Here is a 23341-nt window from a genome sequence, read left to right on the forward strand (position 1 = left end):
TATGTATGTATGTGTGTGTGTGTGTGTGTGTGTGTGTGTGTGTGCACACATACATATATTGGCCACTGTGTGATACAGAGTGTTGGACTGGAGGGGTCATTGGCCTGATCCAACATGGCTTCTCTTATGTTCTTATGTGACACAGTGTTGGACTGGATGGGCCATTGGCCTGATCCAACATGGCTTCTCTTATGTTCTTATGTTCTTATCCTGTTTCATTTGTTTCGCTTCACCTGTTGAGTCTATGTACACTGCAGCCCCCCCCCAAAAATCCACTAGAGTTCAAACTGTTCTTCAGTTAGTAGCTCTAAAGAGAATACAAAACATCTCTGGTGCCCTAATTCATAGTATCATGATGTTTCAGCTTTCCCTGGCTTTCTAGAACCTTCCGGAAGGCCCCTTTCACGTCCTTGTTCCGAAGGCTGTAGATCAAGGGGTTGACCATCGGGGTGATGATGCAGAACATGGTTGAGACCAGAGTGTCAATCTCTAAGGAATAACCAGCGCTTGGACGGTCATAGTTAAGCAATGCATTTCCAAAATAAATGATGACAACAGTGACATGAGAAGCACAGGTGGAAAAGGCTTTGAGCTTGGTGTTGGTGGAACGGATCTTCAAGATGGAGGACAGGATGAAGACATAGGAGAGAATGATGAAGAAGAAGGGTCCCCCACCCACAAAAAGGCTTGCAATGTGGATGACAAGTTCATTGATGTGTGCATCATTGCAAGCAATTTTTATCAGTGGGGGCAGATCACAGTAGATATGATGGATCTGGTTGGCTCCACAAAAGGACAACGTGGTGCTGAGCGCTGTATGAAGAGTGGAATTTAGGGCTCCCCCGATCCAAGTGGCCAAGGCTAGGATGGTGCACACCTTTGGGCTCATGAGGTGGGAGTAATGCAAAGGTTTACAGATGGCAACATATCGGTCATAGGCCATGACAGCCAGCAGTGCATCCTCTGTCCCCGTGAAAGAGGCCAGGAAGAACATCTGGGCCATGCACTGGTTGTAGGAGATGGTCTGCCGCTGGTACAAGAAGTTCACCAGGATCTTGGGGACCGTAACAGAGGAGATACAGATATCTAGAATGGAGAGATGACTGAGGAAGTAATACATGGGGGTACGGAGGCTGGGATCCAGTTGAATCAGAGTAAATATCATGAGGTTCCCCAGCACAGTGACCAAATAAATGGCTAGGAATGGCAGGAAGAGGTAGATGTGGCTGTTTGGAATGTCGGAGAAACCCAGGAAGACAAACTCCACTGCTGGCGTCTGGTTCCTCAATCCCATTGATTGTTCAGGACTTACCTGTAAGAAGAAAAAAAATCAGCTGAGGATGTTTTTACATTCAGTTTTGATCCAGAGTTAACAAATATTCAAATCGCCTGCCAATGTGGGTGGCATTTGGGGGTGAGCTGTCTCAGAGGCACACACTTGATTGTGGGGTGCCGCAGGGAGCAGTTCTCTCACTTATGCTATTTAATATCTATATGCGCCCCCTTGCCAGATCACCCGGAGGTATGGGCTTGGGTATCGTCAATATGCAGACGACACCCAGCTCTATCTGCTAATGGATGGCCAACCTGACTGCATCCCAGGGAATTTGGACCTGGCATTGCAGGCCATGGCAACTTGGCTTAGGCTGAGTGGGCTGAAGCTGAACCCAATGAAGACAGAGGTCCTTTGCATGAGTCGCGGCGCCCTGAGGAGGGAAATACCTCTCCCGGTTTTTGACGGTGTGCCTCTGAAAGCGGCGCACCGGGTCAAGAGCTTGGGAGTTCTACTGGAGCCTTCACTATGAATGGAGGCCCAGATAGCAGCCACTGCTAAGTCGACGTTTTTCCATCTGAAGCGGGCAAAGCAGTTGGCTCCCTTCCTGGAGCGCCAGGACCTAGCAACAGTGATCCATGCAACGGTCACCTCAAGACTGGATTACTGTAATGCCCTCTACATGGAGCTGCCTCTGCGCCGAACCTGGAGGTTGCAGCTGGTGCAGAATGCGGCGGCTAGGCTGATATTGGGGCTCCCGAAGTGGGAGCACATACAGCCGGGGCTACGCAAACTGCACTGGTTGCCAGTTACTTACCGGGTTCGTTACAAAGTGCTGATCATTACCTTTAAAGCCCTATATGGCTGAGGACCTGCCTACCTGAGGGACCGTCTCTCCCCATACGAACCCCAGAGAGCACTGAGGTCAGCAGGGAAGAACCAGCTGACTATCCCTGGACCAAAGGAGGCCAAACTCCAAAACACCTGTACACGGGTCTTCTCCATCGCAGCTCCACACCTATGGAACCAGCTCCTGGAAGAAGTGCGAGCCCTGCGGTGCCTTGACCAGTTCTGCAGGGCCTGCAAGACCACCCTTTTCAGGATGGCCTTTGCTGGCTGAGAGACCGCTGTTGGGTGATTTTCGCTATTATCATTATAAATGGAATTAGCACCTGGAAATATGTATAATACTTGGTTAACTGGAATGTTTTAAAGTTAATGTGATTTTAAACTCTGTATAATTTTATGAAATGTTGTTAGCCGCCCTGTGCCAGCCTCAGCGGGGAGGGCGGGATATAAATAAAATTTAAAATTATTATTATTACTGTTCTGCTTTCATTATTTCCTTTTACACTTCTAGATTTGCTCTGCTCATTTTGCATAGCTCAACTTTTGTACTGCAGCTCATGCACAGACTGCTGATGTCAGTTACAGAAACTGCAGATCTATGGTTCTGAGATCTCACATTTTATCCTGAAGCCAGATTGCTACATTCTGCAGATCTTTCCAATGTTCACAGTTTCCTTATTACTCCATGATGTGGATTATTGTGAGCAAAAATTAAACTTTGTGAGCTACAGTAAGTACAGGGATGTATATGATTGCTTAGAAATTGTGTCACAACTACAGTCACCATACAAATGTCATTTGAGGCAAGAAGCAAGATGAGGCAAGCAATGAGATATAAAAATTTCAAGTGCTGCCAATTCTCATGCAAATTGGTGGCACCTTGTGACTTTTGGAGGGACAGGCAGTGGGGTCCGATAATACAGAGCTAAATGTCTACAACCATTCATTTGATACGCGTCTTGAGAAACGTCCAGATCAAAACCAGTTTCAAGAAAAACGAGGCAGCAGCAGAGTTGGCACCCATTTCAAATAAATAAATGTAGATGTTTTGGGAAGCAACGATGCAAGACAGTTGTGAGCACGTTCTGTGGAGTAAAAGGAGAGTTTCCTATGCGGAGATAGAGAGCAACAAACAGTCAGTGTAAAAACACCCTGAGAGAAGATGCCTTGGCGTAGCAAGAGTATTTGGGACGCCTCTATTCTGGTCGAGGGAAAGAGACTGAGTTTCTTGATGCTCTCAGTGACTGTGCTTAGGAGCAGATGGTCTCAGAACCTACCAGGGGTGGGGCGATCCTGGATTTGGTCCTAAGTAATGCCCAAGACTTGGTGAGAGATGCAAAACTGATTGTGCCGCTTGGGAGCAGTGACCATAATGTTATTGATTTCACCGTTTGTATAAATAGGGAGTTGCCCAAAAAGACCGCCACAACCACGTTTAACTTTAAAAGGGGTAAATTCTCTGAGATGAGGAGGCATGTGAGGAGGAAACTGAAAGGAAAGGTAAATACGGTCAAAACCCTTGCGGAAGCTAGGAGACTATTTAAAACTATAATCCTAGAAGCTCAGATAAAATACATACCACAAGTTAGGAAAGGCACCAACAGGCATAAGAAAAGGCCTGCATGGTTAACAAACAGAGTAATGGAAGCTGTCAAAGGTAAGGACTCCATTAAGCGGTGGAAAACCAGTCCAAGTGAGATTAGTAAAAGGGAACACAGGCTGTGGCAAATCAAATGCAAGACTGTGATCAGGCAGGCAAAAAGGGACTATGAGGAGCATATTGCAAAAAACATAAAGATCAACAATAAAAATTTCTTCAAATATATTAGAAGTAGGAAACCAGCCAGGGAGGCAAAGGGGCCCTTGGATGACCATGGGGTAAAAGGATTACTGAAGGAGGATAGGGAAATGGCTGAGAAGCTGAATGCATTTTTTGCCTCCATCGTCACTGTGGAAAATGAGAACTTTTTGCCCGCCCCAGAACCACTAATTTTGGAAGGGGTGTTGAAAGACCTGAGTCAGATTGAGGTGACAAAAGAGAAGGTCCTACAACTAATAGACGAATTAAAAACTAATAAGTCACCAAGTCCGGATGGCTTACATCCGAGAGTTCTGAAAGAACTCAAAATTGAACTTGTGGATCTTCTAACAAAAATCTGTAATCTTTCATTGAAATCTGCCTCCGTTCCCGAGGACTGGAAGGTAGCAAATGTCACCCCCATCTTTAAAAAGGGTTCCAGAGCAGATCCAGGAAATTACAGGCCAGTCAGTCTGACTTCAATACCGGGAAAGTTGGTAGAAACCATTATCAAGGACAGAATGAGTAGGCACATTGATGAACACGGGTTATTGAGGAAGACTCAGCATGGGTTCTGTAGGGGAAGATCTTGCCTCACTAACCTGTTACATTTCTTTGAGGGGGTGAACAAACATGTGGACAAAGGAGACCCAATAGTTGTTGTTTACCTTGACTTCCAGAAAGCTTTTGATAAAGTTCTTCATCAAAGGCTCCTTAGAAAGCTTGAGAGTCATGGAGTAAAAGGACAGGTCCTCTTGTGGATCAAAAACTGGCTGAGTAATAGGAAGCAGAGAGTGAGTATAAATGGGCAGTCTTCGCAATGGAGGACGGTAAGCAGTGGGGTGCCGCAGGGCTCAGTACTGTGTCCCATGCTCTTTAATGGTCTCTGCCGGCGTGGGATCATCGGGAGGAGCAGACACACAGTCCCATAGCCCCTCTCGCTTCAGGAAATGCTCTAGCCTTAATGACCAGGTATTATAGTTGGTGGTAGTCAGTTTATCCACCAGCACAGTAGCTGCTGCTGTAGCCATCCTGCTCAGCCTCTGACGTTCAGCCACTGCTGGTCTCACCTCCAAGACAGCTTCTGGAGCACCTCAACGTCCTTCTTCACCACCTCTCTCAGAGCTTACCACCTTCTTCACCACCTCTCTCAGAGCTCTCTCAGGTGCAGCGGAAGCGTGCTGGGCCCATAACCCTGATGATGCGCCTGTGCTTAGTGAGGGTGGTCTCCAGTGACTCAAAGAATGAAGGCCTGCACACAGCAGTGTTAAAACCACTATATACAATTTATTTACACCTCCACTCTCCAATCCGACAGAATGCTCCGCTGCTCTCCACCATACATATCCTACACACAGTAAAGTGTCTTTGTACATTTATACATCAGGTCCAGCCAGGTAACCAATCAGCTTCCTGCTGAGTCATGCTGACATTGCTCAGGCTGATGCAATCTGGCAACCAGCCACCTTCTGTCATTTAGATGATCTACCTGTCAGTTCAGTTACTTTCACTTTCCCAGCATGTGCTAGAAACTGTTTGCCTTTGCATACAACTGACAAGGAGACTCAAAAGTTGTTGCTTACCTTGACTTCCCGGAAGCTTTTGATAAAGTTCCTCATCAAAGGCTCCTTAGAAAGCATGAGAGTCATGGAGTAAAAGGACAGGTCCTCTTGTGGATCAAAAACTGGCTGAGTAATAGGAAGCAGAGAGTGAGTATAAATGGGCAGTCTTCGCAGTGGAGGACGGTAAGCAGTGGGGTGCCGCAGGGCTCAGTACTGGCTCCCATGCTCTTTAACTTGTTCATAAATGATTTAGAGTTGGGAGTGAGCAGTGAAGTGGCCGAGTTTGCAGATGACACTAAATTGTTCAGGGTGGTGAGAACCAGAGAGGATTGTGAGGAACTCCAAAGGGACCTGTTGAGGCTGGGTGAGTGGGTGTCAACGTTGCAGATGCAGTTCAGTGTGGCCAAGTGCAAAGTAATGCACATTGGGGCCAAGAATCCCAGCTACAAATACAAGTTGATGGGGTGTGAACTGGCAGAGACTGACCAAGAGAAAGATCTTGGGGTCATGGTAGATAACTCACTGAAAATGTCAAGACAGTGTGCGTTTTCAATAAAAAAAGGCCAACGCCACAATGGGAATTATTAGGAAGGGAACTGAAAACAAATCAGCCAGTATCATAATGTCCCTGTATAAATCGATGGTGCGGTCTCATTTGGAGTACTTTGTGCAGTTCTGGTCACCGCACCTCAAAAAGGATATTATAGCATTGGAGAAAGTCCAGAAAAGGGCAACTAGAATGATTAAAGGGCTGGAACACTTTCCCTATGAAGAAAGGTTGAAACGCTTGGGGCTCTTTAGCTTGGAGAAACGTCGACTGCGGGGTGACATGATAGAGGTTTAGAAGATAATGCATGGGATGGAGAAAGTAGAGAACGAGGTACTTTTCTCCCTTTCTCACAATACGAGAACTCGTGGGCATTCGATGAAATTGCTGAGCAGACAGGTTAAAATGGATAAAAGGAAGTCCTTCTTCACCCAAAGGGTGATTAACATGTGGAATTCACTGCCACAGGTGGTGGTGGCGGCCACAAGCATGGCCACCTTCAAGAGGGGTTTCGATACAAATATGGAACAGAGGTCCATCAGTAACTATTAGCCACAGTGTTGGTGTGTATATATATATAAAAGAAATTTTGGCCAATGTGTGACACAGAGTGTTGGACTGGATGGGCCATTTGCCTGATCCAACATGGCTTCTCTTATGTTCTTGACAGCTTGGAAGTCACTGACGTCAAGAAAAGGAAGTAGGGTTCTTGGAGTTCTTGGAGTTATGCCCCCTCCCCCCAATGGATATTAGACGTGTTACTGATTCATGAGTTCTGGTTCCTCCCTCCCTCCCCAGCACCTCCAGTGGTCTCCTCCATACAAAAAGACACTGTCCTTGTTCTCCCCACCTTGCATCTCTCTGCTTCCTTTGGAAAAGTCTGAGTCCAGCGACACCTTTAAGACCAACAAAGTTTTATTCTGGGGATAAGCTTTTCTGTGCATATATACAATAGATTACTCCGGAATACAACTTTGTTGGTCTGAAAAGGGCCCCTGGAATCAAAATTTCTTCTGCTGCTTCAGACTGACCCGGCTTTCCACAATAAGCAGCTTCCTTTGAATTGGTTGATCCCTCCCCTCTTTGAGTTCTGAGTTTTTTACGGGGTTCTCCTCAAATGATTCTCCTGCTGGAATGGCCTTGGGTCAGCCAGAGATCTTTTATCTGGGAGAAATGGGTTTGATTCCCCACTCCTCCACCTGCAGCTGCTGGAATGGCCTTGGGTCAGCCAGAGCTCTCTTATCTGGGAGAACCGGGTTGGATTCCCCACTCCTCCACTTGCACCTGCTGGCGTGGCCTTGGGTCAGCCAGAGCTCTCTTATCTGGGAGAACCGGGTTTGATTCCCCCTTCCTCCACTTGCACCTGCTGGAATGGCCTTGGGTCAGCCAGAGCTCTCTTATCTGGGAGAAACGGGTTTGATTCCCCACTCCTCCACTTGTACCTGCTGGCATGGCCTTGGGCCAGCCAGAGCTCTCTTATCTGGGAGAGTCGAGTTTGATTCCCCCTCCTCCACTTGCACCTGCTGGAATGGCCTTGGATCAGCCATAGCTCTCCTAGGAGTTGTCCTTAAACGGACAGCTTCTGTCAGAGGTCTCTGAGCCCCACCCACCTCACAGGGTGTCTATTGTGGGGGAGGAAAGTAAAGGAGATTGTGACCACTCTGAGACTCTGAGATTCAGAGTGGAGGGCGGGTTTTAAATCCAATGTTGTCTTCTTCTTACATTGTAATATATAATGAAATAATTATACAACTCTCAGCCCAGTTGCTAACAGGCCACAGAGCGGGGGTTGTGGACCCCTGACTTAGAGGGAACATCCTCTCTTGTTTTGTTTGTTTATCGGATAATCCTAGGGAACTATTCCTTTCGATGATACCCTTATACATGGTCTCTAGATGGATTTTGCATATTATCTCCGCCTATCTGACTGGCACATCTTGCCCCACTCTTCCTCATAAGAGCTTAGAGTCACTAATGCGTGTTCTCCTCTCCTTCATTTCATCCCTACAACAACCATGTGAGGTAGGTCAGGCTGAGAGAAGACGACTGGCCCATGTCTGCATATCTGAATGGAAGTACCGGATTCTACTCTGACCTCTGGCCACCCGATAGCTCTGGCTCACCCCATAACCCTGCATAATCCTGTCAACCTCTATCCTATCACCCCCCCAGCCATCGTTTCTCCAAGCTAAAGAGCCCCAAGTGCCTTCATGTAGTGAAAATGTTCCAATCCTTTAATCATTCTAGTTGCCCTTTTCTGCACTTTTTCCAATGCTATAATATCTTTTTTGAGGTGTGCAGACCAAAATTGCACACAGTATTCCAAATGAAACCGCACCATCGATTTATACAGGGGCATTATGATACTGGCTGATTTGTTTTCAATCCCCTTCCTAATAATCTCCAGTTTAGCATTGGCTTTTTATAATTGCAGTTCCACACTGCAATAAAAGATGGAAAAGCATAGTGAATTGATTGTATGCCCCTTCCCTCCCAGCTGGAGCAGATGAAATGGAAAGCAGAACAGCGTTATAAGTAAATGATAATGTCATATTGTTATTTTATTTAGGCACTACCTGGATTGCATTAATTGAAGCTGTCGAAGCAGGAAAAAACACAAACTGCCATCCTTTGCTCTTGGTATATTCTCTTATCTTAGGAGAAATGTATGCGGTCTCCATTCCACTCTACTGAACATTTTTAAAATCTGAACAAACCGTAGTTCTGCAAGGCTCACCTGGAGTGGCTGTTTTGGCAGGAAAAGGGCTCAAGGAGTCCCCCTTTTTTATGCCAGCATGTTGACAGGGGGGTTGTCAGACTCCTGGAAATAGCCTGGGGCCCCAAAGCTACTCACCTTTGCACATGGACAACAAGTGATGGTAGGTTTCCACCTCCTCCTTCTACAGGCTTTTGGTCCCTGCTCATCCTGTTTACCAGAAGAGAGCACTTTAGGCTAAAGTTTCCAAGGTTACTCCATTGTAGCCCCAAGATGTGGAACCTAAACTGGATCTGGAAAGACTCTCTCCTCAGCCAGCACGAAGCCTCTGATGCCCTGGAGCAGAAAGAGTTATGCAAAACTGGTACTGCCAGGAGAGCCGAATTCTATTCTTGGATGATGGTCCTTTGGGGATGATCCTGGATTGGAAACCTTCAGGGAGCGAAGTACAGTGGCTGGAAGCTCAGGGGATTTGTCTGGGTTGTGTCTCACGTTCTCCGGGGAGAGAAGTGTAATTTATACCCAGAGGCACATACAGAACATGTCAACCTGCTGTGGGCTGGACTAGAGATGCTGTCTTCAGCTTTCGCCCCAAAGCTACTCCCTGGCTCGAATTTCTGTTCTCTGCAGTTTGGTTGGTCCTAGTAAAAAATAGGGTTGCTAATCCCCAGTTGGGAAGCAAGAGAGCCAGTTTGGTGCAGACTCTTCTCTGGGAGAACCGGGTTTGATTCTCCCCTGCTCCACTTGTAGCTGCTGGAATGGTCTTGGGTCAGCCATAACTCTCTTATCTGGGAGAACCGGGTTTGATTCCCCCACTCCTCCACTTGCAGCTGCTGGAATGGCCTTGGGTCAGCCAGACAGAGCTCTCTTATCTGGGAGAACCGGGTTTGATTCCCCGCTCCTCCACTTGCAGCTGCTGGAATGGCCTTGGGTCAGCCAGAGCTCTCTTATCTGGGAGAACTGGGTTTGATTCCCCCCTCCTCCCCTTGCAGCTGCTGGAATGGCCTTGGGTCAGCCATAGCTCTCTTATCTGGGAGAACAGGGTTTGCTTCCCCACTTCTCCACTTGCAGCTGCTGGAATGGCCTTGGGTCAGCCATAACTCTCTTATCTGGGAGAACCGGATTTGATTCCCCACTCCTCCACTTGCACCTTCCGGAATGGCTTTGGGTCAGCCATAGCTCTCTTATCTGGGAGAACCGAGTTTGATTCCCGCCTCCTCCACTTGCACCTGCTGGAATGGCCTTGTATCAGCCTTAGCTCTCTTATCTGGGAGAACCGGGTTTGATTCCCCCCTCCTCCACTTGCAGCTGCTGGGATGGCTTTGGTCAGCCAGAGCTCTCTTATTTGGGAGAACCGGGTTTGATTCCCCACTCCTCCACTTGCCGCTGCTAGAATGGCCTTGGGTCAGCCAGAGCTCTCTTATTTGGGAGAACCGGGTTTGATTCCCGCCTCCTCCACTTGCAGCTGCTGGAATGGCCTTGGGTCAGCCAGAGCTCTCTTATTTGGGAGAACCGGGTTTGATTCTCCACTCCTCCACTTGCTGCTACTGGGATGGCTTTGGTCAGCCAGAGCTCTCTTATTTGGGAGAACCGGGTTTGAATCCCCCCTCCTCCACTTGCAGCCACTGGGATGGCTTTGGTCAGCCAGAGCTCTCTTATTTGGGAGAACCGGGTTTGATTCCGCACTCCTCCACTTTCAGCTGCTGGAATGGCCTTGGGTCAGCCAGAGCTCTCTTATCTGGGAGAACCGGGTTTGATTCCCCACTCCTCCACTTGCAGCTGCTGGAATGGCCTTGGGTCAGCCAGAGCTCTCTTATTTGGGAGAACCGGGTTTGATTCCCCACTCCTCTACTTGCAGCTGCTGGAATGGCCTTGGGTCAGCCAGAGCTCTCTTATTTGGGAGAACCGGGTTTGATTTCCCACTCCTCCACTTGCAGCTACTGGGATGGCTTTGGTCAGCCAGAGCTCTCTTATTTGGGAGAACCGGGTTTGATTCCGCACTCCTCCACTTGCAGCTGCTGGAATGGCCTTCGGTCAGCCAGAGCTCTCTTATCAGGGAGAACCGGGTTTGATTCCCCACTCCTCCACTTGCAGCTGCTGGAATGGCCTTGGGTCAGCCAGAGCTCTCTTATTTGGGAGAACCGGGTTTGATTCCCCATTCCTCTACAGTTGGATTCTAGGAATACAACATAAAAAGACATGTCCCAGCCAGGGTTTGTTTGTAGCAGGAACTCCTTTGCATATTAGTCCACACCCCTGTGATGTAGCCAATCCTCCAAGAGCTTACAGGGCTCTTCTTACAGGACCTTGTGTAAGCTCCAGGAGGATTGGCTACCTCACAAGGGTGTGGCCTTATATGCAAAGGAGTTTCTGCTACAAAAAAACGCCCTAGCCAGGGTCTCCACTTCACTTGTACTGCAGGGGAGAAGTCTTTCTGCAGATGAGATCTTTTTTATATCTACCTTCTAGAACCACTGATGGCGTAGAAACAGACCCAGGCCGATCATGTGCTCTCCTTTGAGAAGGAACATCCAACATGTCAAGCATCTGTAATTCTATAATGCTGATCTATAAGCAATGTGACTATAGGCCTGCTCCATCAAAGCCTGTTTAGCATCTTAGGAGACAAGGAGTCTGGGATCCTGTTATTCTCACTTGTTTATGACCCTCACGTATCATTGTTATTTAGAGTAACTATCAGGGAAAGAAGCAATCAGTGCGCCCACGAAACTTCTGAGGAGCGCACTGACCATCTGTGCCTGGCAAGGTCATATTAGATAACGCTTGGGAACAGGCGTAATTTTGACACTGTCTGTGTGAATACTCCCCAACCCTCTCTTGCCCCCTCTTTTGGAATGTCTTTGATGTATCTCCTAAAAGTATTGTACCTATGTATCCATTTCAAATCTTCTCACGACCTAGCCCTGGCCCAGCCTCGGCCAAAGTAGCGAGTAGTCAATAAATGATTGTCTTTATATTAATATCGACTCGTCATTGACCCGAATGCTTGACACAACAGGCTAAGATATCAGGCCATGATCATAACATATCTAAGCTTCATGGGAGCCATAAAGTTTGGTGATTGGGAGATACATAGTGTCAAGCATGCGGTTTTCAATAACGAGTCAAGTGGATACAAAACTACGTTTATTGATAGACCAATACTTTCTCCTAGTACAGGTTCTTGAGAGTGATGCGAAAAATACATTGATACAATACTTTTAAGGCATACTTCAAAGAGTTCCCAAAGGTGGGGGCGAGGGATGCGCTCTTGGTTGACACACACACCGAATCACTCACTTTGAAATCCCACACTGGCACATGGGAGTTGTCATATTGTTTCTTATATGCTTCTTTGGCCATTTCCAGGTTCTCCTGGATTCCCTTCCAGCTTTCCCCCAGCTTTTTCCATCATTGCTCAAAGGTGGTGGGGTCTCTGGCTCGTTCTCCCCTTGGTAGTAACAGGACAGGCTTTCCTTCATACCCATTCACAATTTGGAATGGGGAGGCTTTGGTTAAGCTATGAACACTGTTATTATAGCCATACTCAGCAAACGGCAACAGGTCTGCCCAATTGGACTGTTGGTGGTTCATATAGCACCGTAAATATTGCACTAGAAGCGCGTTTACTCGTTCCGTCTGCTCGTCTGTTTGGGGATGGTATGCTGAGCTCAAACCTTGTTCTATACCCATTAGTTTGCAGAACTCCCGCCAGACATTGGCAAAGAACTGTGGGCCACGGTCACTAATGATCTTATCTGGGAATGAATGGATCTTCACAATGTGATGGAAAAACAAATAAGCTAGCCTCTTGGCCATTGGCAATTGCACACATGGGATGAAATGTGCCTGTTTGGAAAAGGTGTCCACTACTACCAGGATTACGTTTTTCCCTTGTGAAACTGGCAGTTCTACTATAAAATCCATTGACACTACGGACCACGGGCATGTAGCTGTTTCCAGAGGCGTTAACAGACCTGGGGGTTTCCCTCCCCTCCTTTTGGCCATCAAGCAAATAGGGCAAAAGGCCACAAACTCAGAAACATCCTTTTTCATAGAGGGCTACCAAAATTGCCTGTTAATTAAGTGCGGTGTCTTCATATACCCAAAATGCCCCACAGGTTTGTTAGAGTGGCAGAACTGCAAGACCTCCGAATAAAGGCTCTTGGGGACATATAGTTTGCAATCCTTGTACCAGAATCCATCCTCCCCTTTTTGCACCTCACCTGGTTGGTCTTCCCCTTCATTTTCCGTTTCTGTGGCCAGGCGTTTCCCTCTCCACTTCTCTGTCTGAAGATTCTGCTTTGATTTGCAGCGGGTGGTCACCATGGCTGCTACTTGGGAGAGGGGAAATCAAGGAATCTACCACCGCTTCCTTTTGGCTATTGTGCTGGGGAAGGTGTGAAAGGGTGTCTGCCAAAAATTTTTTTGTTCCCAGGGTATGCTTCAGAACGAAGTCAAATTTAGAGAAAAATCCCGCCCACCTAATTTGTTTCTCAGTGAGTTTACGACAGCCGGTGAGCGCCTCCAAATTTTTATGATCAGTCCAAATTTCAAATGGCAGCTTGGCACCTTCTAGCCAGGACCTCCAGGTCTTTAAAGCATAGGTTACTGCAAAAGCTTCTTTATCCCACACTGACCAGTTTCTCTGCTCATGGGAAAATTTCTTAGAAATGTAGGGACAGGGTTTCAGTCTTCCTTCCTCATCTCTCTGCATGAGGATGGCTCCGACGGCAACGTCGGAAGCATCACATTGCACAATGAAGGGTTTTAGTTTATTGGGGTGACTCAGGACTGGCTCACTGGTGAACAGTCGCTTAAGTTTAGTGAACGCCTCTTGGCATTTAGGCATCCAATATAGCTTTGCCCCCAGTTTTTTGGCATCAGGACCTTTCCCCTTAGTTTTCAACAATTCAGTGAGGTGCAACTTTGTTTGAGCAAACCCTGGTATGAAAGTGCGGTAAAAACTGGTGAACCCGAGGAACAATTGGAGCTGTCTACGTGTCCTCGGGGGAGCCCAATCTAGTACCACTTGGACCTTACTCAAGAAGATGAAGAAGATATTGGATTTATATCCCGTCCTCCACTCCAAAGAGTCTTAGAGTGGCTCACAATCTCCTTTACCTCCCCCACAACAAACACCCTGTGAGGTGGGTGGGGCTGAGAGGGCTCTCCCAGCAGCTGCCCTTTCAAGGACAACCTCTGCCAGAGCTATGGCTGACCCAAGGCCATGCCAGCAGGTGCAAGTGGAGGAGTGGGGAATCAAACCCGGTTCTCCCAAATAAGAGTCCTCACACTTAACCACTACACCAAACTGGCTCTCAGGTTGCCAGGGTGTTGGGGTCCGGTCAATGGCCAGCCCCTGCCCGGACACCCTGAAACCCAAGTTATTGAGTTCGGTTTTATGGAACTCGCATTTGGACAACTTAGCATACAGTTGGAACGCAGCGACCTAGCAACTGTGATCCACGCAACGGTCACCTCGAGACTAGACTACTGCAATGCCCTCTACATGGGGCTGCCCTTATACCGAACACGGAAGCTTCAGGTAGTCCAGAACACGGCGGCCAGGCTGCTAATGGGACTACCACGGTGGGAACACGTGCGGCCTGGGCTGCGGGATCTGCACTGGCTGCCGGTTGTGTACCGTGTTCGCTATAAAGTGCTGGTCATTACCTTTAAAGCCCTATATGGCCGAGGACCTGCCTACGCAAGGGACCACCTCTCCCCATATGTTCCCCAGAGAGCACTGAGATCCAGTTCTCAAAATCTTTTAACAATCCCTGGGCCAAGAGAGGCTAGTCTGAAGATAACCAGGGAGCAAGCCTTCTCAGCAATGGCCCCTCGATGGTGGAATCATCTTCCAGAGATGGTGCGAGCCCTGCGGGACTTGAACCAATTCCGCAGGGCTTGCAAAACATTTCTTTTCCAGCTTGCCTTTGAAACAGAACCTGGCTAAACCGACTTGTAGCCACCTAGCCATCTTGTGTATATTATGACTTATAGTATTTTATAGCACCTATTTTATCTATTTTAACTAAGTTATTTATGTAATTGATTATATTTAAAATTGTTGTTTACATTGTTTTATTTGAATCATGGAATGCCATGTCTGTGAGCCGCCCTGAGCCCGCCTTTGGCGGGGGAGGGCGGGATACAAAAATAAATTTATTATTATTATATTATTATTATAGTTTATGCTTTAACAACGTACTGAGAACTTCCCGCACCAATTTCACCTGCGATTGGAGATCTTGGGAATAAATAATTATGTCATCCAGGTACACCACCACCCCCTTAAACAAATACTCTCTCAGCACTTCATTGATAAAGTTCATGAAAACTCCAGGTGCCCCTTGCAACCCAAACGGCTTCAATAGGTACTCAAATTGTCCCATAGGTGTATTTAATGCCATTTTCCATTTGTCTCCCTCCTTGATGCGCACCCTGAAGTACGCATCCCTTAAGCCAAGTTTGGTAAAAAATCTTCCCCTTCATCAGCTCACTCCACCCCCTCACTTTAGTCGCGTTGGAACAGAACTCGGCCGCATACTCACGGATCGACTTGGATCCTTGTTGAATGTCCCTCGGGGTGGCTAACTTGCGGGTCTCCTGCAGTGGATCCACGTACTGGGTCAGCAATGCCTGAAGGAAGGTGGCCACATTGTCCAGCTCTGGGCTCATGGCCTCGTGCAGACTCATGTACCATCGCTTAGCCACCCCCTTCAGTTTCGACCCTAGTTAGTCCACTCAGCTGAACTCATCAGGGAAGGTGTTTCCCCAATAATGCATGTAGCTGTTAGCCTGAGTTGTGAAGTACTCCACCTCTTCGGGGTCCCTGTCAAAGGTGGCCTCCAACTCCCTCCCTCGACCGCTTTCGCAAGGGGGTGGTGACCCCGCCAGTTGTGCTTGGGGCAGTATCGCTGAGGGTCTAGCCGCAGGCGGTTGTGGGGCTCTTCTCGGGTCTGCCGTTCTCAAGATACGGTCGACCTGCCTGTTAAATTCTCTGGCCATCATGGTGGTCATTGCTTGCATCTCATCCCGCAACCCCTTGGCGACCTCCTCAACTTTTTTTCTCACCATTCAGTGGAATTCTCGAGCTATCTCATCTTCCTTGTCCCCAGGAACAGTTGGTTCCTGAGCTCCGGCTGTCTCACCATCTAACAAGGGGGGGGGGGGGTCAGCTTCCATGCAGGCTGTGGCAGTACTCCCCTCCTCTCCGGGCTCAGCCACCTCGCCGTTCCCCACGGTCAATCTCACGTGGTACATGTGCCTGGTCAGGATGGCATCTCTGCGCACCGGAGCCTCATCCATCGTGGTGGTGGACGTGCGCGGTTGCCACTGATGGGGGGTGACCAAGAGTTGTTGAATGTGGAGAGGGGAGCCCTTTCGCGCGACTCTCCGGGCGTCCAGCATGTGCCACGGTGGGGAGGGTGCTCTCGCCCCTTTTCGGGTTCTGGAAGTTCACTGCTCACTGAAATCTTTTCAGCCATCAGGATACAAAGTTGCCAGGGCCGTTAAACTCTTATAGGATCACTCTCAAAATGTCAAGCATGCGGTTTTCAATAACGAGTCAAGTGGATACAAAACTATGTTTATTGATAGACCGATACGTTCTCCTAATACAGGTTCTTGAGAGTGATGCTAAAAATACATTGATACAATACTTTTAAGGCATACTTCAAAGAATTCCCAAAGGTGGGGGCGAGGGATGTGCTCTAACACATAAACTATCATAAACGTCTACATTCTCACAATGTTATCAGTATCTCATCCTTGCTTTCCCCAGATGTCTCACACTCCCAGACAAGAATGTATAGGAAGGTGTCGATTATTCTTTCTCAAGTTAGTTTCGTTTCTCTCTAGTCTACTTCACAAGCAATAAAGCAAGAAGGGGGAGGGGGAAAGAATAACAGAGCTAACATACCTTGGTCCTCCATGATATTTCACAGACCAGCTTTATGGAGGAATATATACATATTCTCTTAATTCTTCATATTAGCTTGTTTTGTATAGCGTGTGTACTCATTTTTCAGTATCCTGAACCAGGAGGTGGTGGCGTCTACAAACATAGCAAGCTTTAAGAGGGGATTGGATAAAAATATGGAGCAGAGGTCCATCAGTGGCTATTAGCCACAGTATGTATGTATGTGTGTGTGTGTGTGTGTGTGTGTGTGTGTATATATATATATATATATATATATATATATATATATATATATATATATATATTGGCCACTGTGTGACACAGAGTGTTGGACTGAATGGGCCATTGGCCTGATCCAACAGGGCTTCTCTTATGTTCTTATGTCACACAGAGTGTTGGACTAGAGGGGCCACTGGCCTGATCCAACAGGGCTTTTCTTATGTTCTTATGTGACACAGAGTGTTGGACTGGAGGGGCCCCTGGCTGATCTAACAGGGCTTCTCTTATGTTCTTATGTGACACAGAGTGTTGGACTAGATGGGCCATTGGCCTAATCCAACATGGCTTCTCTTGTTCTTATGTTCTTATCCTGTTTCATTTGTTTCGCTTCACCTGTTGAGTCTATGTACACGGCAGCCAAAAAAAAAAAAAACCCTCCACTAGAGTTCAAACTGTTATTCAGCTAGTAGCTCTAAAGCGAATATAAAACATCTCTGGTGCCCTAATTAATAGTATCATGATGTTTCAGCTTTTCCTGGCTTTCTAGAACCTTCCGGAAGGCCCCTTTCACGTCCTTGTTCCGGAGGCTGTAGATCAAGGGGTTGACCATCGGGGTGATGATGCAGAACATGGTTGAGACCAGAGTGTCAATCCCTAAGGAATAGCCAGCACTTGGACGGTTATAGTTAAGCATTCCGTTTCCAAAATAAATGATGACAACAGTGACGTGAGAAGCACAGGTGGAAAAGGCTTTGCGCTTGGTGTTGGCGGAACGGATCTTCAAGATGGAGGACAGGATGAAGACATAGGAGAGAATGATGAAGAAGAAGGGTCCCCCACCCACAAAAAGGGTTGCAATGTGGATGACAAGTTCATTGATGTGTGCATCGTTGCAAGCAATTTTCATCAGTGGGGGCAGATCACAGTAGATGTGGTGGATCTGGTTGGCTCCACAAAAGGACAATGTGGTGCTGAGCGCTGTATGAAGAGTGGAATTAAGGGCTCCCCAGATCCAAGTGGCCATGGCTAGGATGGTACACACTTTCGGGCTCATGAGGTGGGAGTAATGCAAAGGTTTACAGATGGCAACATATCGGTCATAAGCCATGACAGCCAACATGGCAGCCTCTGTCCCCGTGAAAGAGGACAGGAAGAACATCTGGGCCAGGCACTGGTTGTAGGAGATGGTCTGTCGCTGGTACAAGAAGTTCACCAGGATCTTGGGGACCGTAACAGAGGAGATACAGATATCTAGAATGGAGAGATGGCTGAGGAAGTAATACATGGGGGTCCGGAGGCTGGGATCCAGTTGAATCAGAGTAAATATCATGAGGTTCCCCAGCACGGTGACCAAATAAATGGCTAGGAAAGGCAGGAAGAGGTAGATGTGGCTGTTTGGAATGCCAGAGAAACCCAGGAAGACAAACTCCACCACTGGCGTCTGGTTCCTCCCTCCCATTGGGAATTCAGGACTTACCTGTAAGAAGAAAAAAAATCAGCTGAGGGTGTTTTTACATTCAGTTTTGATCCAGAGTTAACAAATATTCAAATCGCCTGCCACTGTTCCGCTTTCATTATTTCCTTTTACACTTGTGGATTTGCTCTGCTTATTTTGCGGAGCTAAACTTCTGTACTGCGGCTCATGCACAGGCTGCTGAAGTCAGTTACAGGAACTGCAGATCTATGTTTCTGAGACCTCACATTTTATCCTGAAGCCTGATTGCTACATTCTGCAGATCTTTCCAATGTTCACAGTTTCTTTATTACTCTATATGTGGATTATTGTGAGCAAAAATTAAATTTTGTGAGCTACAGTAAGTACATGGATGTATACGATAGCTTAGAAATTGTGTCGCAACTACAGTCACCATACAAATGTCAATTGAGGCAAGAAGGAAGATGAGGCAAGCAATGAGATATAAAAATGTCAAGTGCTGCCAACTCTCATGCAAATTGGTGGCACCTTGTGACTTTCGGAGGGACCGGAATTGGGGTCCAAAAATACAGAGCTAAACGTCTACAACCATTCGTTTGACACGCCTCTTGATAAATGTCCGGATCAAAACCAGTTTCAAGAAAAACGAGGCAACAGCAGAGTTGGCACCCGTTTCACCAAAACAAATATAGATGTTTTGGGAAGCAACAATGCAAGACAGTTGTGAGCACGTTCTGTGGAGTAAAAGGCAAGATGCCAATGCGGAGATAGAGAGCAACAATGCAGTTTCCAATGCGGAGATAGACAGCAACAGTGTAAAAGCACCCTGAGAGAAGACACCTTGGGCTAGCAAGGGTATTTGAGATGCCTCTTGACAGCTTGGAAGTCACTGACTTCATGAGGAGGAAGTAGGGTTCTTGGAGTTATGCCCCCTCACAATGGATATTGGATGTGTTACTGATTCATGAGTCTGGCTCCTCCCTCCCTCCCCAGCACCCCCAAAGGTCTCCTGCATGCAAAAAGACAGTATCCTTGTTCTCCCCACCTTGCATCTCTCTGTTTCCTTTGGACAAAGTCTGAGTCCAGCGACACCTTTAAGACCAACAAAGTTTTATTCTGGGGATAAGCTTTTCTGTGCATATATACAATAGGATACCCTGGAATACAACTTTGTTGGTCTGAAAGGGGCCCCTGGACTCTGACTTTGTTCTGCTGCTTCAGACCAAATCAACTTTCCACAACGATCAGCTTCCTTTGACTTGGTTGATCCCTCCCCTCTTAGAGTCCGGAGTTTTTTACGGGTTTCTCCTCTAATGATTCTCCTGTCTGTATTGGGTCATTCACTGTTTGAAGGGGGGACCAGCCCCCACCAGTGTTCCCTCTAAGCTGAGTCACCATGAGCCAGCTCACAGATTTTTAGCCTCCTGCTCACATATTTTTGTCTTAGCTCAGGAAGGAACACCCCAGTGCATACTAATTAATGCAGTTGCTCACAACTTTAATACCAGGAGCTCATAAAGCAGCATTTTTGCTCACAAGACTCTGCAGCTTAGAGCAGCAGTCACAAACCCTTTTGGCGTCAGGGACCGGTTTTGTGGAAGACAGTTTTTTTCATGGGCAGAGTGGGGGGGGGGAGGCATGATGGTTTCGGGATGATACAATTGTGTGCTTCAGATCTGTTAATTTAGTGTAGTGGTTAAGTGTGTGGACTCTTATCTGGGAGAACCGGGTTTGATTCCCCACTCCTCCACTTGCACCTGCTGGAATGGCTTTGGGTCAGCAGAGCTCTCTTAACTGGGAGAACCGGGTTTGATTCCCCCACTCCTCCACTTGCAGCTGCTGGAATGGCTTTGGGTCAGCAGAGCTCTCTTAACTGGGAGAACCGGGTTTGATTCCCCCACTCCTCCACTTGCAGCTGCTGGAATGGCTTTGGGTCAGCAGAGCTCTCTTAACTGGGAGAACCGGGTTTGATTCCCCCACTCCTCCACTTGCAGCTGCTGGAATGGTCTTGGGTCAGCCAGAGCTCTCTTATCTGGGAGAACCGGGTTTGATTCCCCACTCCTCCACTCGCAGCTGCTGGAATGGCCTTGGGTCAGCCAGAGCTCTCTTATCTGGGAGAACCAGGTTTGATTCCCCCCCTCCTCCACTTGCAGCTGCTGGAATGGCCTTGGGTCAGCCATAGCTCTCTTATCTGAGAGAACCAGGTTTGATTCCCCCCCCTCCTCCACTTGCAGCTGCTGGAATGGCCTTGGGTCAGCCAGAGCTCTCTTATCTGAGAGAACCGGGTTTGATTCCCCACTCCTCCACTTGCAGCTGCTGGAATGGCCTTGGGTCAGCCAGAGCTCTCTTATCTGGGAGAACCGGGTTTGATTCCCCACTCCTCCACTTGCACCTGCTGGAATGGCCTTGGGTCAGCCAGAGCTCTCTTATCTGGGAGAACCGGGTTTGATTCCCCACTCCTCCCCTTGCAGCTGCTGGAATGGCATTGGGTCAGCCACAGCTCTCTTATCTGGGAGAACCGGGTTTGATTCCCCACTCCTCCACTTGCAGCTGCTGGAATGGACTTGGGTCAGCCATAGCTCTCGTAGGAGTAGTCCTTGAAAGGACAGCTTCTGTCAGAGCTCTCTGAGCCCCACCCACCTCACAGGGTGTCTATTGTGGGGAAGGAAAGTAAAGGAGATTGTGACCGCTCTGAGATTCAGAGTGGAGGGCGGGTTTTAAATCCAATGTTGTCTTCTTCTTACGTTGTAATATATAATTAAATAATTATACAACTCACAGCCCAGTTGCTTACAGGCCACGGACCGGGGGTTGTGGACCCCTGACTTAGAAGGAACATCATCTCTTGCTTTGTTTGTTTGTGGGGTAATCCTAGGGATTCTGTCCCTTTCAATGATATCCTTATACATGGTCTCTAGATGGAGTTTGCATTTATCTCTGCCTACCTGACTGGCACATCTTACCCCACTATTCCTCATAAGAGCTTAGAGTCACTAATGTGTGTTCTCCTCTCCTTCATTTCATCCCCACAACCACCATGTGAGGTAGGTCAGGCTGAAAGAAGATGACTGGCCCATGTCTGAGTATCTGGTTGGAAGTGTACTGGATTCTACTCTGTCCTCTGGCCACCCCATAGCTCTGGCTCACCCCATAGCCCTGCATAATCCTGTAAAGCAGGGGAGGCCAACGGTAGCTCCCCAGATGTTTTTGCCTACAACTCCCATCAGCCTCAGCCAGCATGGCTGGTGGCTGGGGCTGATGGGAGTTGTAGGCAAAAAACATCTGGAGAGCTACCTTTGGCCACTCCTGCTCTGTCATTCCGCAGTCAACATTTCTCCAAGCTAAAGAGCCCCAAATGCTTCAATCCTTCTTTGCGGTGAAATTGTTCCAATCCTTGAATCATTCTAGTTGCCCTTTTCTGCACTTTTTCCAGGCTACAATATCTTTTTTGAAATGTAGAGACCAGAATTGTACACAGTATTCCGAATGAGGCCGCACCATCGATTTATGCAGGGCCATTATGACACTGGCTGATTTATTTTCAATTCCCTTCCTAATAATCTCCAATGTTTATTTCGAACGTCAGCTTTCGTGTGCTCTTAAGCACCCTTCATCAGATGAGGAATCCAGCACAGTGAGCAAAGCCAGATATAGCTGAGCAGAGCCATACAGAGCTGGTATGTATACACAGCCACTGCCGTATGGCTCTGCTCAGCTATGTCTGGCTTTGCTCACTGTGCTGGATTCCTCGTCTGATGAAGGGTGCTGAAGAGCACATGAAAGCTGACGTTCTCAATAAAAATGGGTTGGTCTTAATGGTGCCACTTGACTCCTGCTTTGTTCAACTGCTTCAGACCAACACGGCTGCCCTCTTGGACCTAATAATCCTCAGTTTAGCGTTGGCCTTTTTAAACTGCAGTTCCACACTGCAATAAAAGATGGCAAAGCACAGTGAATTAGTAATCATGGTATGTCCCCCCATCCCCAAGCTGGAGCAGATGAAATGGAAAGCAGAACGGCGTTATAAGTAAATGATAATGTCATATTGTTGTTATTTTATTGACGCACTACCTTGACTGCATTAATTTAAGCTGTCGAAGCAGCAAAAACACAAACTGCCATCCTTTGCTCTTGGTATATTCTATTATCTTAGGAGAAATGTATGTGGTCTCCGTTCCATTCTACTGAACAGTTCTAAAATCTGAACAAACCATAGTTCTGCAAGGCTCACCTGGAGTGGCTGTTTTGGCAGGAAAAGGGCTCAAGGAGTTCCCCTTTTTTATTCCAGCATGTTGACAGGGGGGTTGTCAGACACCTGGAAATAGCCTGGCCCCGCAAAGCTGCTCACCTTTGCACATGGATGACAAGTGATGGTAGGTTTCCTCCTCCTCCTTCTCCGGGTTTTTCGTCCCTGTTCATCCTGTTTACCAGATGAGAGCAGTTTAGGCTAAAGCTTCCACGATGTTACTGCATGGCAGCCCCAAGATGTGGAACCTACCCTGGGTCTGGAAAGTCTCTCTCCTCAGCCAGCACGAAGCCTCTGATGCCCTGGAGCAGACAGAGTTATGCAAAACTGGTGCTGCTGGGAGAGCCAAATTTTTTTCTTGGATGAGGGTCCTTTGGGGATGATCCTGGATTGGAAACCTTCAGGGAGCGAATTACAGTTGCTGGAAGCTCAGGGGATTTGTCTAGGTTGTGTCTCACATTTTCTGGGGAAAGAAGTATAATTTATACCCAGAAGCACGTCCAGAACTTGTCAACCTGCTGTGGACTGGACTAGTTATGTTGGGAAGCAAGAGAGCCATTTTGGTGCATGGTTAAGTGTGCGGACTCTTATCTGGAAGAGCAAAGTTTGATTCCCCCCCTCCTCCACTTGCAGCTGCTGGAATGGCCTTGGGTCAGCCAGAGCTCTCTTATCTGGGAGAACCAGGTTGGATTCCCCACTCCTCCACTTGCAGCTGCTGGAATGGCCTTGGGTCAGCCAGAGCTCTCTTATCTGGGAGAACCAGGTTTGA

General features: G+C 47.6%; 2 protein-coding genes across 2 annotated transcripts; both read right to left on the reverse strand.

Annotated features, from left to right (window-relative positions):
* Positions 1 to 337: 337 nt before the first annotated feature.
* On the reverse strand, positions 338 to 1294 carry LOC132575821 (olfactory receptor 5I1-like). The gene has a single exon (XM_060244509.1). It carries the CDS (start codon positions 1292 to 1294, stop codon positions 338 to 340), a length of 957 nt encoding a protein of 318 aa, XP_060100492.1.
* A 16099-nt stretch (positions 1295 to 17393) lies between these two features.
* LOC132575822 (olfactory receptor 1G1-like) lies at positions 17394 to 18350 on the reverse strand. Its single transcript, XM_060244510.1, has one exon. It carries the CDS (start codon positions 18348 to 18350, stop codon positions 17394 to 17396), a length of 957 nt encoding a protein of 318 aa, XP_060100493.1.
* Between the last annotated feature and the right edge of the window lie 4991 nt (positions 18351 to 23341).

The sequence above is a fragment of the Heteronotia binoei genome, chromosome 8, assembly GCF_032191835.1.
Source record: "Heteronotia binoei isolate CCM8104 ecotype False Entrance Well chromosome 8, APGP_CSIRO_Hbin_v1, whole genome shotgun sequence".
In the NCBI taxonomy this organism is placed as follows: Eukaryota; Metazoa; Chordata; class Lepidosauria; order Squamata; family Gekkonidae; genus Heteronotia; species Heteronotia binoei.